The 15715-nt window shown below is 39.1% G+C and overlaps 1 protein-coding gene across 10 annotated transcripts in view; it reads left to right on the plus strand.

The window, feature by feature from the left end:
- LOC126335556 (E3 ubiquitin-protein ligase RBBP6) overlaps window positions 1–15715 on the plus strand; it is a 356043-nt gene that overhangs the window by 139061 nt on the left and 201267 nt on the right. For all 10 annotated transcript variants that reach the window (XM_049998961.1, XM_049998967.1, XM_049998969.1 and 7 more), the window contains 2 exons: window positions 1870–2023; window positions 5748–6005. In XM_049998961.1, the coding sequence (XP_049854918.1) occupies window positions 1870–2023; window positions 5748–6005 (412 nt within the window). The remainder of the gene's footprint in view (window positions 1–1869; window positions 2024–5747; window positions 6006–15715) is intronic.

The raw sequence follows: 15715 nt of genomic DNA on the forward strand, positions 1-15715 counted from the left end.
TGAATTTCATATTTAAATGATCTAGGTATTCAAACTGGAAAAAAAAGACCACAACGAGATTCAAAATGTCACTCCAAAGCATACACGATTATTGTTGTAGACTATCAGAGGCTATTGTTAGGGGTATTGTGAGAATAGGTTTAGTGCTGACATGGCAGTTTCCACTCAGGCAATCGTGAAGGGCAAGTCTTGGGTAGAGGACATAGATGGAGTGAGTACTGAACCACCTACTGAAGTCATTGATGCCCTACAGTGTAGTTTGTCTAGCAACATGATTATTGAGTTTGCAGTTTCACAGTTTGGTGATGGCCATTCATGGAGTAGACAGAATTGTAGTTACCACTCACATGAGACAATATACAGTAATTGAACAATGGAAAATCCAGGATGGATGTAACAGCAAAGGAAAGTTGCTGCTCGCCAAATAGCAGAGGTGCTGATTTACAGATAGCCACAACAAAGACTGTCACAAATAATCTTTCGGCCAGTAAGGCCTCTGCCGAAAAAACGCAAGCGCGCGCGCACGCACGCACGCGCACACACACACGCGCGCACACACACGCGCGCACACACACGCGCGCGCACACACACACGCGCACACACACACGCGCACACCATTTATCACACTTAACAGAAATTCTAATTCATGCTGTAGCATCCTACAGTCACTCATTCCATGCGCACTGTGAACTCAGTTTTGAGCGTCACCTTCCCCCCCCCCCCCCCCCCCTCCCCCCTCCATTACTACTCTGTGTGTTCAACTGGTATAGCAACTGGGCACAGTTAGAAAACCATAAGTTTGGTTGTTCATCTCTAGTTATACAACCTGAGTGGCATCTGCCTGTGACTCCTGGTCTTTTTTGAGTTCACATGTACTTTATATTAATTTGAACAAGACTGTTAGTAGTCATAGAATATTATTATTATTCTTCACGCATTTTCTTCAAGTAAGCTTCTATAGGACACATCATGGTAAGAACATATGGGTCTCTTTCACTCTCTTCCTTTATTTTCTTCCATACCAGTGCCAAGGTCACTATCATTAGCTACTGAAATACAAAGCTACCATTCAAGTCCGCAGCTCATGGTCTAGCGGCTAGCATTGCTGCCTCTGGATCATGGGGTCCCAGGTTCGTTCCTGGCCGGGTCGGGGATTTTCTCTGCCCAGGGATTGTGTGTTTGTGTTGTCCTAATCATTTAATCATAATTCAGGAAAATGGCAAGACTGGACTGTGCAGAGATTGGGAATTTGTATTGGTACTAATAACCACGCATTTGAGTGCCCCACAAACCAAATAACATTATCGTCACCATCACATCATCAGCTACCTTTCATGAAGTTATACATTCAGATCAGAACTTTGAAAAATAAACGTAAGTAGCCAAAACAGAAATGGAATGGAATGGAGGAATATGATACAGCCTTGTGAACATCATAGATACAAGAAATGAGTACACTTAACAGTTTTGTAACAAATTCAGTAAATGGAGGCACTAGAAGGTAAAGGATGTGAAAGGAACTGAACAGTCTAGGCCACTTGGTTAGAAAATTGGTTGAAAATGCAAAGAAAGACTCCTTACCCTCTCCCTTAAAACCCACACCCTTTCGTCTTTCCCTCTCCTTCCCTCTTTCCTGAAGAAGCAACCGCTGGTTGTCAAAGCTAGAAATGTGTGTGTGTGTGTGTGTGTGTGTGTGTGTGTGTGTGTGTGTGTGTTTGTGTGTTATTTTATTGTGCCTGTCTACCAGCGCTTTCCCGCTTGGTAAGTCTTGGAATCTTTGTTTTTAATATATTTTTCCCATGTGGAAGTTTCTTAATATTTTATTAACTATTTCTTTAATTATAAAAGATTACCTTCTCTTCTTTGCAGCAAATGCGGGGTCAGTGATAGCTGCAGAATCTGGTGCACAAGCCATCCCATCAACTATAGCTCCATTAAGCTCAAAACCAAAGTCTACATCACAGCACCAGGTGTTGGAAACAATTCCTACTGCTTCAGCTAGTAAATCTCGCTATCCATCTAGGTAAGTTTTTCTAGTGCATATTTTTATTATACAAATTTCAAAATGGCTGGTTTGTTCAAGAAAATACTGAATGTACATTTTATTGGAACTGATGAATTACCAATGGGAGTTTACCGATAATACGATTAAAACATAATTGTATGAAAATAAACTTCTTGAAAAAGTCATGAGGCAAGCGGTTGGGAATAGGCATGATTTATTCCACAAACATTACGTTTCCAACTAATAATGAAACATTGTGGAATAATTCATACCAACCCCCTAATCTTTTCCTCGTGGTCATTGTTTGATGGAAGTCACAGGTGCAAACACCAAACACATCCTATTCCAGTTCTGTCACAAGCATACTGTACCCTTTAAGAAGCAGGTTTACTTATAAAAAACAGTCATGTTACTACAAACTTTGCAATAACTTTTTGTTTTGGTGAGTATAACTGCAAGCCAGCTGGCCATTCGAATAAATAACCACCGTCTAACTGTGGTTAAGAGAAAAGTGTACTGCACAGTGGTAGAGCATGGCACTAACCACAGCATGATTGGTTTTGAAAGCTGCATTGCAAGCCATGCTATGTGGTTATCCCCTTCCCAATCTTGTTAATCATCCTGGTCTCCATCTCTGATAGCCCGCCCATGTCCTACACCCACTCTCATTCCTGCTGCATGCCTCCTAATTCATTTTTTTCTTCAATGTCTCCCTATTCCTCTATTATGAATTCCCTTCCTCCTCCCTCCTCCCCCCTCTTCTGTCCTCCCTTGTCAATCCACTCATTTTCTTTATCAGGATGGATTCACTGGTTCCATATTTTAATCCCACTCCCTTTCTGCTTCGTCCTCCCTGCCATAGTTCTCCCTTCCCTCACCCGTTTTCTTCTCTCCACTTCTCCTTGTTCCTCTCGTCCACTCTGATACAATTTCTCATGTAGCATGTGGAAAATGTAGCATTGTGTTAGTCTGTTAGCTAAGAGGGAAGGACATTGGTCAAAATCATTTCAACCTTGTTTATGTGCCTCTTAACCACCCAGTGCCTCAACTGAAAAGTGACCATTTACTTTACTGTTTCCATTGTATGAAAGATATGCAGAGTCTGAAAAATTTCATTAGCTGTTAGAAACTGGAAAAGAGGGAGGAAAAGGTTGAAGTACTACGAGTCCACAAGGATGAGACAGTAAAGTGGATACAGCAAGGAGACAAATAACTTTGTCATTCTGTGAGAGAACTCGGAAATGCAGAAGGGATAGAGGCACCCTCGTGCAAAAAACCCCATTGAGAACTGTTCTCCATGCACGTACCTCATATTCCTACTGCAGTGGCCTTGACATTACTGTTAACTTTGTCTCGGCATTTGGCGCTCTCTCTCTCTCTCTCTCTCTCTCTCTCTCTCTCTCTCTCTCTCTCTCTCTCTCTCTCACACACACACACACAGAGAGAGAGAGAGAGAGAGAGAGAGAGAGAGAGAGAGAGAGAGAGAGAGAGCGAATTTTTTAACTTGCTGTTATGTTTTAGATCTCCATGGCTTCTTAATCATACAAAAGTATTAATTTGAAGCACTGCAGCGTATTTTTATAGTTTATGTTCACAGACCATACAGTGACATGATCATCAGCTTAATGACATTTGTTAAATAATATCACTCATTTACACTTTCTCGTGCTGCAACCTTCCTCGCATACTCCTTGGCAAGTAGCTTAATGTTTGGTAAAGTCATGAATATCATTTCCAGCTGCATCTTCAACATGGAGAGATCTGCACTGTTGAAATATTTACACTGAGCAATATATAACAATTTTGTATCAGTTGTTTTGTTTTGTGGATAAAAATTTAAAGGAAACAGATCTTGCAAATAAATAGTTTATATCTAATTGGCCTGTTGAGTGTAGCTAGCAATGCAGATCACTTCGTTGATGATTGAATCCCTAGTACAGCAACCTGTAAGTTTTTTCCTGAGTGCTAGATTATCTCCCCCCACCCCCACCCCACCCCTTCTCCCTTCCTCAAGGACATGACACATTACTTCCATTACACTTCTCTTGCTGAGCAGCAGCTGAATCTCTAAGGCCAGTGTGCTAAACTCTGGCAAAAATTAACACTTGGGCTTCCTTTTTGCAGTCCCTTTTGTTCTTTGGTTGTGTGTTTGTTTTTCAGTATTTATAGTTTATTTGATATCTGATTATTGACCTTTGATTATGTTTTAATTTTTTTATTTTTATATAGTTTTACTTATCTTCTCTCCACAATTCTTGTTCTGGATGCACTGCCTACTTTTCATGAGGAGTTATGGTTGTTTGATTTTGTTTGCATCTCTGTGTCTAATCATTTGGAAAAAAAGTAATAAAAAAGTTGTCCTGCTTTACCTGAAAGACTCCTACTCTCCAGTTCCAGGTGCCTTTTGGGCTGGCACTTTAGATTAAGTGAATAGTAGTGTTTTTGCACAGTATAGAATTGAAGAAACTTTCAAACAATGCCAGCACTATGCGCTTCATGTGGATGAAATATAAACACTGAACATTGTGATATACCCCCAACTTTTTTTCCTAGCCTTGTACTGCTCTTTATTCTATTTGTAATTTTCGTGCCAAAGAGAATAAAGTTGGTAGTATGAATCCAATTCCCAGTACAGGTATGTTGTTGACAGTAACTCCACAAAGTTTGTCGTGCAGGTAGTCGGTAAAATTGAAATTTGAAGGTTATGTATTGGTGAAGTTGAACAATATTGACATAGCGAATGGTTGGCAACCACTTCTTAATTTTTACCAAATGCTGATGAACAACTACTTGATGCAAGTTGTATGGTCTTACAATAATGTGGTTTTCAGTCTGTTATTGGTGGGAAAATCACAAATGGGAAATACGCATTTTTCTGTTCTTCAAACAAAATAGTTAACAGCAATATGCTCACTTTTCTAATTTATTATATGATGGCTGATGTAAAATATTTATGATCAGTTGGCTGGATTCTTTATGGGATCAATCCCATCTAAAAACAAATTTCTCTAATAGTCATGAGAGGAAAATTGTGTCCATTCTGTATGTTTCAATCCCTATTTCTCATGTTGCAAAAATGTCCCTCCATATTGATGGAAGTCCGAGCATGTCTCTGCTGTGAACTATGAACAGTTTTCTCCCTAGTTTTGTTCCTAGATTTTCACAATGTGTTGACATTGTACATGTATTCATCCTGGCCTTTTTTTTACTTCTCTGTGCCTGCATGACCTTACTGTAACCAGAATGTTACTTCAACATAAGTGACCAGGCAATGGTGCTGTCACTTTAACTGTCTTTGAGTTGTATGTTCACTGTTACCATGTTTTCATTGTTAATTGTGTATGTATTGTTCATCTTAGGCAGTAGGTTAACTCACCTTCTGTTTGTCCAGACAGACATAGGAAGTGTCCTAGCAAATACATCCATGACACTCTTTTTAAAAGACCAACAGTTGCTAATCTGGCATGCGCATTTCTTCTAGGTTCAGATTATCTCCATCTATTGTATTGTTGTCTGCATTAAGATACACAAATATTGACAGTCATGAAATAGCTTTGTTCTCGTATTTGTTCAGCGTCATTATTTATTGCTGAGATAATACGTTGATAAAAACCATTACCAAGACTTCAACTTGCGAATCTGTCTTCAGAGTTTTTTTTGTAATTCTATATTTAGTTGGACATGAAGTATGTGCAAAGTTCGTGCAGCTATATGATTTTTCTTCTTGATTAATTATTTCAAGTCAAAGACGGTCTGTAGAAGAGCGACCTGGGACTCCCACCATCGATGAACATACGTCAGAAACCACCACCCATCCACCTGCTGCTGCATTGCCAGATACGTCAGTACCACCACCAAACTTTCCTCCAGGAGAAGAACAGCCACAGTCTACATCAACTCAGCAACCACCAACCAACTATAGTCACATTCAGACAGTTGGTTCTAGATCACGTGGACCCTCAGTATTTAGGCCGGACCACCCGTTTCCACCACAGCATCGGTAAGATTGTTTCCATATTTATTCTGTTTAGCTATAACTGTTGTCTTGTCAATTACTTTTAACTCTTTTTTTCCATTTTGTTTTTTGTTTGTTTGTTGGTTGCCAGAGCTTAACAGATTGTTAAATTATCAGCAGAAAAGGGGTTTAAGTGTACTTACTGCTGGAGTAGGGTGGGGATTTTTTTGGCGGGGGGGGGGGGGGTCAAGCAGAGGCAATAAAATCTTCAGCCTTCGAGTTGTGTGGTGCCACATTTGTCAAAGAATCATCTGTAACAAAACATGTCTTCTTCCATTATATTTTTTGTGGTGAATATGTCTTCGTGCAGGGGTACACATACTTACACATACTGCATCTAGTTGGCAACTTCAGAGATGATTTTGGTGGTGAGCTTTTGCAGCTATGCAGAATTTCTGCCCAAGTGAAGTATATTATTAACAAAGATGATGTGACTACCCAACAAAAGCGCTGGCAGGTCGATAGACACACAAACATCACACAAAATTCAAGCTTTCACAACCCACAGTTGCTTCGTCAGGAAAGAGGGAAGGAGAGGGAATGATGAAAGGATGTGGGTTTTAAGGGAGAGGGTAAGGAGTCATTCCAATCCCGGGAGCGGAAAGACTTACCTTAGGGGGAAAAAGGACAGGTATACACTCACTTGCTCACTCGCTAGTGTGCGCGCGCACACACACACACACACACACACACACACACACACACACACGCGCATCCACCTGCACATACACACCCACAAGCAGACATTTGTAAAAGCAAAGAGTTGTGCATATATTTTTCCCACATGGAATGTTTCCCTCTATTATATTCATAGAAGTATATTATTAATGTAGAGATGCTGCCAATGCTTACTCCGGAACCCAAAGTTGAGATTCTAGAAGGTAATGTAAGACTGATAAAACCAATTTGGCTAGAGCACATACATTAACATTGAGCTTAACATTCATGTAATATTATTCACATCATTGTTTTATCTAGACTTGTCAACTCACTACTATGTTGATGTCAGAAATGTTGTTTGCCAGTTCATAAATTCTGCCTACATGAAGGTGGTATCCATTTGTCCATACAGTATAGATCTCTTAGAACACTGATCAGTGTGTGTTCATCCAGTGCACACCCATGCAGTTTCAGGTCGTATTCATTGAAGTTCTCCAGAAACCATTGACCTTGCCATGGTGGCGTACGTTGCCTCAACAGTACAGATACTTGCAGCCTAAGTGCAACCACATTGGAGGTGTACCTGTAGAGAAGAGGGATCAACATACGGTTCCTAAAGAGAGGCATCAGCCTTTGCTGAAGGTCCAGGGGCAATAGTATGGATGAGTGATTGATCTGGCCTTATTAAGATTATCCATCATGGCCATACTTTGATGTTTCTGTGACACTGCTGCAAGTAAAGGGAAACTAAAGCCTTTTTCTTCCCTGAGGACGCACGGCTCTACTGTATGTTTGATAATGATGCCATTATCTGGTAAAATATTCTGCAAGTATAATAGTCCATCCACTTGGATCTACAGAAGGGAACTAGTCAGGGGAACGTTGTCTTGGGGAGAAATAAATTTGACATCCAGAAAGAAGAGGATTCCTGTTCAAGTGAGTGCAGGCGAATAGACATGAAATCCAAAAGGCTAATGCATGCATAGGTTTACCAAGAAATAAGAAAATAGGAAACTAGGTGAGCCGCTGTGAAGAGCATAGTGATTGCATCAGAAAGCCAAGGCACACAAAGCAAGCATTGATTAAAAATCAATGGTGAAAGTTGAAAATTTGTGTTGGACCAGTGTTGGAACACACATCTCCTGCTTGCTAGGTACATGCTATGACCACTGAGCCGTCCAGACACAGTGGTCATTGCAACTGCATGGACTACTCTAGTGTGCCTCCTGTCGGACCCAAATTCTCAACTTACACACACACACACACACACACACACACACACACACACACACACACACACACACACTACTACTACTAATGTAGTGGCTCTTGCCATTATCATCGTTATTCTATGTATTTTGTTGATTCCTGTAAGAGTTCAAGCCAAGTGTGCAGTCTGCACTGAAGAGATTGTTGGCCATTGTGCCTTTTAATTGTATATACATAGGCTTATTAGCCCTACAGATGTTTCAGAGATTGAAATAATTTATCATGAGTTAAAAGAAATTATTCAGATTCTTAAGAGATACAAGAATTTCATTGAGATGGGTGACTGGAATTCACTACTGGGAAAAGGAAGGAAAGAAAAACATTAGTACATCGACTTCATGAAAGGAATTAAAGAGGAAACTGCCTGGTAGGATTTTGGATGCATACAGTTTTTATTCATTGCCAAAATTTGGTTTAAAAATAATGAAAGAAGCTTGTAGACCTGGAGACATCAGTATGTTTCAGATAGTATATAATGGTAAGACAGAGATTCTGAAATTGCAAAACATTTCCAGTTATGTGTGGGTTCTGTTATTTGTTTATTATGAAGTGCAGATTAAAACTGAAGAAATTACAGAAAGGTAGGAGATTAAGAAGATGAGCCTGGATAAATTGAAGGAATTGTTGGTTGTTGAGAGTTTCAAAAGCACTGTTAGGCAACAGTTGATTGAAACAGGGGAAAGGAATACAATACAAGACAAATAGGTAACTCTGGGAGATGAAGAGGTGAGGGCAGCATAGGATTAAGTAGTCAGAAACATATAACACATGGTAGAAATCTTTGAATAATACTCCTGGTATTGAAGTCTGCGGAACTTCCTTATGGAAAAATATATAAAATAAGGGAAAGACAATCGGCTACCTTTAGAGGGTTGGTAAAAGAAGAAAATAAAAATGGAACAAATAAAGCAATAACACATTTTGGCAGTGAAGAAATTGCATTAAACCTGTGATGACATCATCATCATCTGAGATGCCATAAGTTGCAACTATTGATGTTTGTGGAAGGAATGTTGACACGCACTTGATGTGCAGAATACTGTTTGAACCTACCTTGTTCTTATCTAGTGTCAGGCTAATGAACACTTAAACTCTGCATGTGCACTTCACTGTGCCAAATGTATAAAAACTTCATTGCTGGACATCCGTCATACATTTTCAGAAAGTTCACCAGCAACAATTGCAGATTACCGTCAGTGTGGGCTTTCTTGTCACAAGATGGTATTTGCTACCAGTTTGGCTGCTTCTTGTAAGTTAAAATGCTGTTTCTATTGCCACCAAGTAACCTAGGGAGTTACAATAAATAGGTTGGTACACCAGAAATAAACTTTCAGTTTGCAGTGGAGTGTACAGTTTTGAAACTTCCTATTAGGTTAAAATTGGACTGGTATTCAAACCTACAATCTCGGTGCTTTACTCTAATGTTATTTGTTCAGTTCTAGGAAACCCCCTAATTTATTTATATAAAAACTTTGTAATAACAATATTCCAGAGACAAATTAACATATTCCATAAGTAAATTGTTTTTCTTTTCCACCCAATTTGATGGTGACAAAATCTGCGTAATATTAATTTCAACCTTTCATGGGGATTCATAGCCATGCAACCCATTTTTAACAGCACTATAGATAGAATCATCATGGCACTAAATGTAGCAGTAGAAATGAAAACATTGTTTTCAAATGCTACCTGTAGGGGTAGTACCTTAACACAACTGAAATATGGGACAGGTTTTGTTTTTGAATCGTTACAGTGCAGTGTGTGCACATTATATACCGGCAGACAGCTGCAAGGATAAACAAACTAGAATTTCAACGTCCAGAAGGGAGAGGTGCGGTGTGGCGAAAGAAGCACCTCAGAACAAGAAGCCCTGCCTCCCTCTCGCAGGGAACAGTCCACTACCCCCCTTGTTCTGTGAAAGCTGAACTGACACACTGTCATAAGGATCACTGATCCTTTCTGATACTCTGAGGGTCTAATCAAAAGCCATGATGGATCAGGAATAGTCTTTTCACTCATTTCAAAATAAGAAAAGGGAACAATGAGCAATGTGCAGCACGGAACGTGTTAATGACTGCCACACAATTGCTTGGTGAGGTAAGCAGAATATTAAATTGTTAATGAGGCAGTTTAAGCCTGACCTCTAGCAGTAGGAGATGCAACTACAGTTCAAAATACCTGCAGCCTAAAAGTGCCACATTAAACTTGTCTGCAGTATATCGGCTTTATCTAACAAACAATATTATGAAAAGGCTAGATTTCTACTAATCATATACCGGAGTTGCCGAGTCGCAGATGGGAAAGGGGGGTGGGAGGGGGGTGGGGATGATCAAATAGGTAAGCTTTTGGCCAAAAATGTCTTCATTGGAATTAAACACACACACACACACACACACACACACAAAGTTTGACATAAGCAGCAAGAGACTAGTTTGTGTGTGTGTGTGTGTGTGTGTGTGTGTGTGTGTGTGTGTGTGTGTTTAAGTTTAATTACAGTGAAGGCATTTTTGTCCAAAGGCTTACGTGTTTGATAGTCTTTCTGTTGTGCCTATGTGCAACTCGGCGTCTCTTCTATATGGTTAGTACCAATTTATCTTTTTCATAATACTGTTATTCCATTCTGGATTTTCCATTGTTTGATTTAGCTACAAAACAGGCATATGAGCTTCTTTGTTCTAAGATGCTAGGCCCCTCTGCTGAGTAGTAAGTTGTGGTATGTGACATGCATCTGATACAGACCATTCAACCTCCCAGAGCAATGTGCACATTGATACGTCATTCTGTATGAGCACTTCTTATTTTGCAAACATTTTCTTACTCACATTATGTTTCCAGGGCATCACCAGTAACCAAAACTTGCTTACATTTTGGATATTAACATGTAGAAAAAGTTTGAAATAGCTATCACTGATAAAACAGTTCATCTAAACACAATTCTCTTTGGAGTACCGTCTGTGAGGTAAATCTGAATTTTTGCATTTTGAGGCAGAATTGGCATCTATATTTGCATTTATTGCAGAATGCAGTTTTTTCAGGTCCCTACTAATACCCATAACTGAAGTGTCAGTTCAGAATTTAGAACAACCTGACTCAGTAGTATGGATATACTACTTGTATTGGTGGTGTTCTTTCAGAAGAAGGCATGATGCATCTTTCCACACTAGTTTATTCTGTTTTAAGGTTGTCGTCTCTGAATAATTTCTACATTCTACACGTACTTTGATCTTTTTACTGTAGTCTGGCTGTGTGCCACCACTCTCCAATCCTTTCTTTATTACCAACAGTTTTCCTTCATGCCTCAGGGTATGTTCTGTCAATCTGTCATTTCATTAACTCAAGTTGTGCCATAATTTTCTTTGCTGCAGCGCCGCTTTATTAGTTATTCATTCTACTCCTCATTATTAAGAAATACAGTTTTCATGATGAATAAAACTAAATTTAATTTCAACATAAATTAGTTATGGAGAATATGCAGAGTATGCTTATCCGGAAACTGATTTTGGAGACAGTTTCATGTCAAACCGAAAAGAATATTATCACTACAAAGTAATAAGAAATAACATACTACCACCACTGGGTCAGATGCTGCACCAATTTTGTTTATTGTGCATCTTTAAATTAGATTTACAGTTTTTTGATTGGCTCAGAATTTATTTATCATATACACACAACTGGAAAAACTATGTAGTCAAGGAAAAAGTTACTTTATGTAAGCATCTACATATAAACTGCAAGTTTTGCTCCACATCCTAATGACACTTTGCTATCAGGTTTATTTGAACCCAACTCCCAGTGTGGTTCCCACTTTTCACCTTCACCCTTCAACAGACTTGCTTCTTTCCCCTTTCAGTTACGTTCTGAATTAACATTTACTCCCTCTCTCTTTACTTTGCTATCTTGCTATCTTATGCACTTATTTCCAATATTTACTAGATTGTCTCCCTATTTACTTTGCTATCTTGCTATCTTATGCACTTATTTCCAATATTTACTAGATTGTCTTCCTATATTCCCAGTAAGGGATGCTGAAGGAAATATAAAAAGGTAAAGTCCATGCACAAACTTGTGACTGAGGATAGATTGCAGTGTTTCTGTTTGCCATGGCTCTAGGTTGGGGAAAGGCGGTAGGCTCCATGCCCCAGCTGTGGCTGAAAAAAAAAAGATCCTGCAAGAACAGGACCAATGACTATTGAAGAGAATCATTCAATGTGACAGAAGTGCAACCCTTTGCAAATTGCTGCAGATTTCTATGCTGGGCCATCAACAAGCACCAATGTGCGAAACATCCAACAAATCATCATCGATAAGGGCTTTCGGAGCCGAAGGCCCACTCGTGGACCCTTGATGACTGCACGACTCAAAGCTTTTTATGCCTCACCTGGATCCATCAACACCGGCATTTTACTGTAGATGACTGGAAACATGTTGCCTGGTTAGAGAAGTCTCATTTCAAATTGTGTAGGGTGGATGGACATGTACGGGTGTGGAGACAGCCTCACGAATCCATGGAGGCTTTCATGTGCAGTTGGAGGGATTTGGGACACCTGATATGTTTAGATATGACTCTGACATGTGACACACACGTAAGCATCCATTCTGATCACCTGCATCCATTCGTGTCCTTTGTGCATTCTGATGGACTTGTGCAATGAAGAGTATTGAGCATATTTGGGCTGCCTTGCAATGTGTTGTTCAGAAAAATCTTCATCTCATCGTACTCTTATGAATTTATGGACATCCCTGCAGGATTCATGGTGTCATTCCCCTCCAGCACTATTTCAGACATTAGTCAAGTTCGTACCAAGTCGTGTTACGGCACTTCTGCATGCTCGCCGCACGGGCTATACACAATATTAAACAGGTGTACAAGTTTCTTTGGCTCTTTGGTGTAGTTCTTTACTTGTTAGACCACTGTGGCCACCAAGGAAATTTAAGAAACATAAAAATAAAACAAACTAAATATTTACTGTGTCAAACAAAGCATAATCCAGGATGGAATAACAATAATAGGAAAAGAATAGGCTACTCACCACAGAGAGGTGGCACTAACTGGCAGACAGGCACATTGAAGGTAATAGATGTTGGCTGTCCTTCATCAGATGTAGGCAAAAAAAACACACACACAAACACACACACACACACACACACACACACACACATGTAAGACACACACTGTCCACTGCTGTCTCTGGGTGCAGCTAAGTTGGTAGATCACAGATTGTTGTTGCTGGAGGCCCTGCCTTTGATTTGAGGGAGTGGGATAGTAGGTCTTAATAGGTGGCTGTATGGGACAGGTCTTGCATCTAGGTTTATCCTTGTGATAAATCATGGGATAATGGGTAGGAAGGAATGGTTGAATAACAACAGACAAGAATGTGGCATAGATGGGTTTGTGATGGAATAACCACTGTTTGAGTGGTGGCAAGGATACTTCTTAGTAATCATTTACTAAACACATAATTTCATCCCACCTGTTATATTTTGCCTCAGTCTAATCCTTTTTACCATTTTGTTGGGTTTTTATTGGCACCACACTGATGGATGCCTGGTGTGCTGGTGACTTACTGCTGTTTTGGAATCAGTTTATCTCCCTAATATATGTACCTTAGGAACGATGTACTGCTTCTATTCTGGTTCCTTCCCTTGTAGGTGACTGCTTTTATCATGCCTGATTGGAGCCATGATTATGCTGTTGTTTTGAAGTATCTGGCCTCTATACTGGGCAGTGTCTCTTCTTAACCACAATAAAAAGCAAACCCAAAATCAGAGTTCCGTAGTGAGTGGAGTACAACACTCAGCACTGAAACACATTTGTTGTGTCCACTAACATACAGACAGAGCTGAACAGCTTCCTGTGCGGAAAGTGTTGCTATTTATACAAACATTCATTAATCCAGAATGTGCAAACATTACAAATGTAAGAAATTTCATGAACTTTGTAGAAATGATAAATACTAACAGATATTTGTTTTTGATGAGATTTGAGCTGGTGACCCACAGCATGCCAGCTAGCGGCGTTAACTGCTACTGCGCATTGTGTGCAGTAACATTAATTTAATCCTTGATTAATCTGTCCTATCTTATTGTGTATTGATTTGAAGTGAAATCTTGTGCCTGTGGTTTTCCTGTTAATTTGTGTCCTAATACTGAGAATTTTATACTTCTGATTGAACTTTCCTCCATTTCTTAAAAATCTCTCTTGTAATATTTTGTTTCAGAATTAGTTTCTGCCCATTCTTGTACCACTGAATTTAGGACCTTTTTCTCTGATGTGTTAGCAGTTTGAATCATATGTCCCATCATCTGATGTTTCAGAAGGATCTATGATGATCATCTTTAGGAAAATTTGCTGTTGAATTCATTGTGATCCATTTAGTGTCTCCTTGTCGATTATCATAGTCTCAGTTCTACCCGAGTAGACTATGCTGCGAGGCAATAATTTCTAAGGTGAACCTTGATTTAAGCTATCTTCTTCCAGTTTAATTTTTAAATTACATTAGATTGGACAAATAAATAATCAGGTTGACAAACTCATGGTTTTTTTTTTTTTTTGATGTGTTATTTCCTGAAAAAGCTATGAAAGATTATCATGAATTAAACTTCAGAATCCAGTCAAAATTTATGCACCATTAAGTGGAACTAGATCATTCAAATTAGATATTGATGATTGCAAAGGTCGCTCATAATGAAGTGAAAAGTTGGGAACTGTGTGTTTATGTATTGGAACTGGGCCATCCCATTTATTTAAAGAATCGAACTTCCAACAATAAACCAGCCTCAAAGTTTTGATTACTTTACGAATAAGTTAATATGTTAAAAATTTGACATTAAGCAAGTGAGGAAAAGTCTAGAAAAATTTTAAATTATATTTAAAGTTTGTTGGAAGTCACAAAGTACTGTCATTGTAAAACACGGGATGCGTATATTTTGAATAATATGCACACAGTTTTAAGTAAAAGCTAGTCTTTCTTGCATCCCAGTGTTAATGTTGTCATATCACATGAACTATGTGTCATGTCATACAATGATATAATTTTGTTTGTTCATTTAGTGGTTTATGTGGATACAGCAAGAGCTAACAGTGCTATTTCCCTTGCTGGACAAGTTTGAAAACTTAATGAAACATCAAGCGTGTTTCCAAGTACTAAAGAGAATTTGTTAAATAATAGTTGCTATTAGTAATATGAGTATTTCTTTACTGCAGAATATTAATGTTTTAAAACAAAATAATTCATAGGTGTATTCCTCCTCCTGAATGTAATAGTATGAGGGTGCCAATCCTTATTGAGGTTTGTAGCCAGTGTTGATGAAGTGGTTCCTTATTTAGTCACAATAAAATCTTAAGTGACGCAATCCCTATCATTTTAGTGTGTTCCAGAACCTTAGTGTGGTCATAATGCGTTGTGTGTTATTCAGATAGATAGTACTCTGCGATTACTGATTTATTGGGCTATAGTAATTGGGTATGGCATTAGTGTTTTCAGCAGCAGTCTTTAACAATATGCTGCATTGGTAAACAATTTTGTACACACAGGATGACAGTAGTTCAACATCGTCCATGTCACTACCAAGGACTGTCTGTGCTTTGGCCAGCGGGGACAAAATATTTACATAGTGTTACTGGAGAATTTCTCAATTTTCCTGCAAAGTTTGTGACTGTATGACATAAATATAGTTGATAATTTAGTCTGAGACCCCTCTTCCCACTTACCTTTCAGCTGGTTGCATTGGCAAAGGGCTTGCTGAATCTCGCTTTCTGTTCCTGT

This window comes from Schistocerca gregaria, chromosome 2, assembly GCF_023897955.1.
Source record: "Schistocerca gregaria isolate iqSchGreg1 chromosome 2, iqSchGreg1.2, whole genome shotgun sequence".
NCBI classification, from domain to species: domain Eukaryota; kingdom Metazoa; phylum Arthropoda; class Insecta; order Orthoptera; family Acrididae; genus Schistocerca; species Schistocerca gregaria.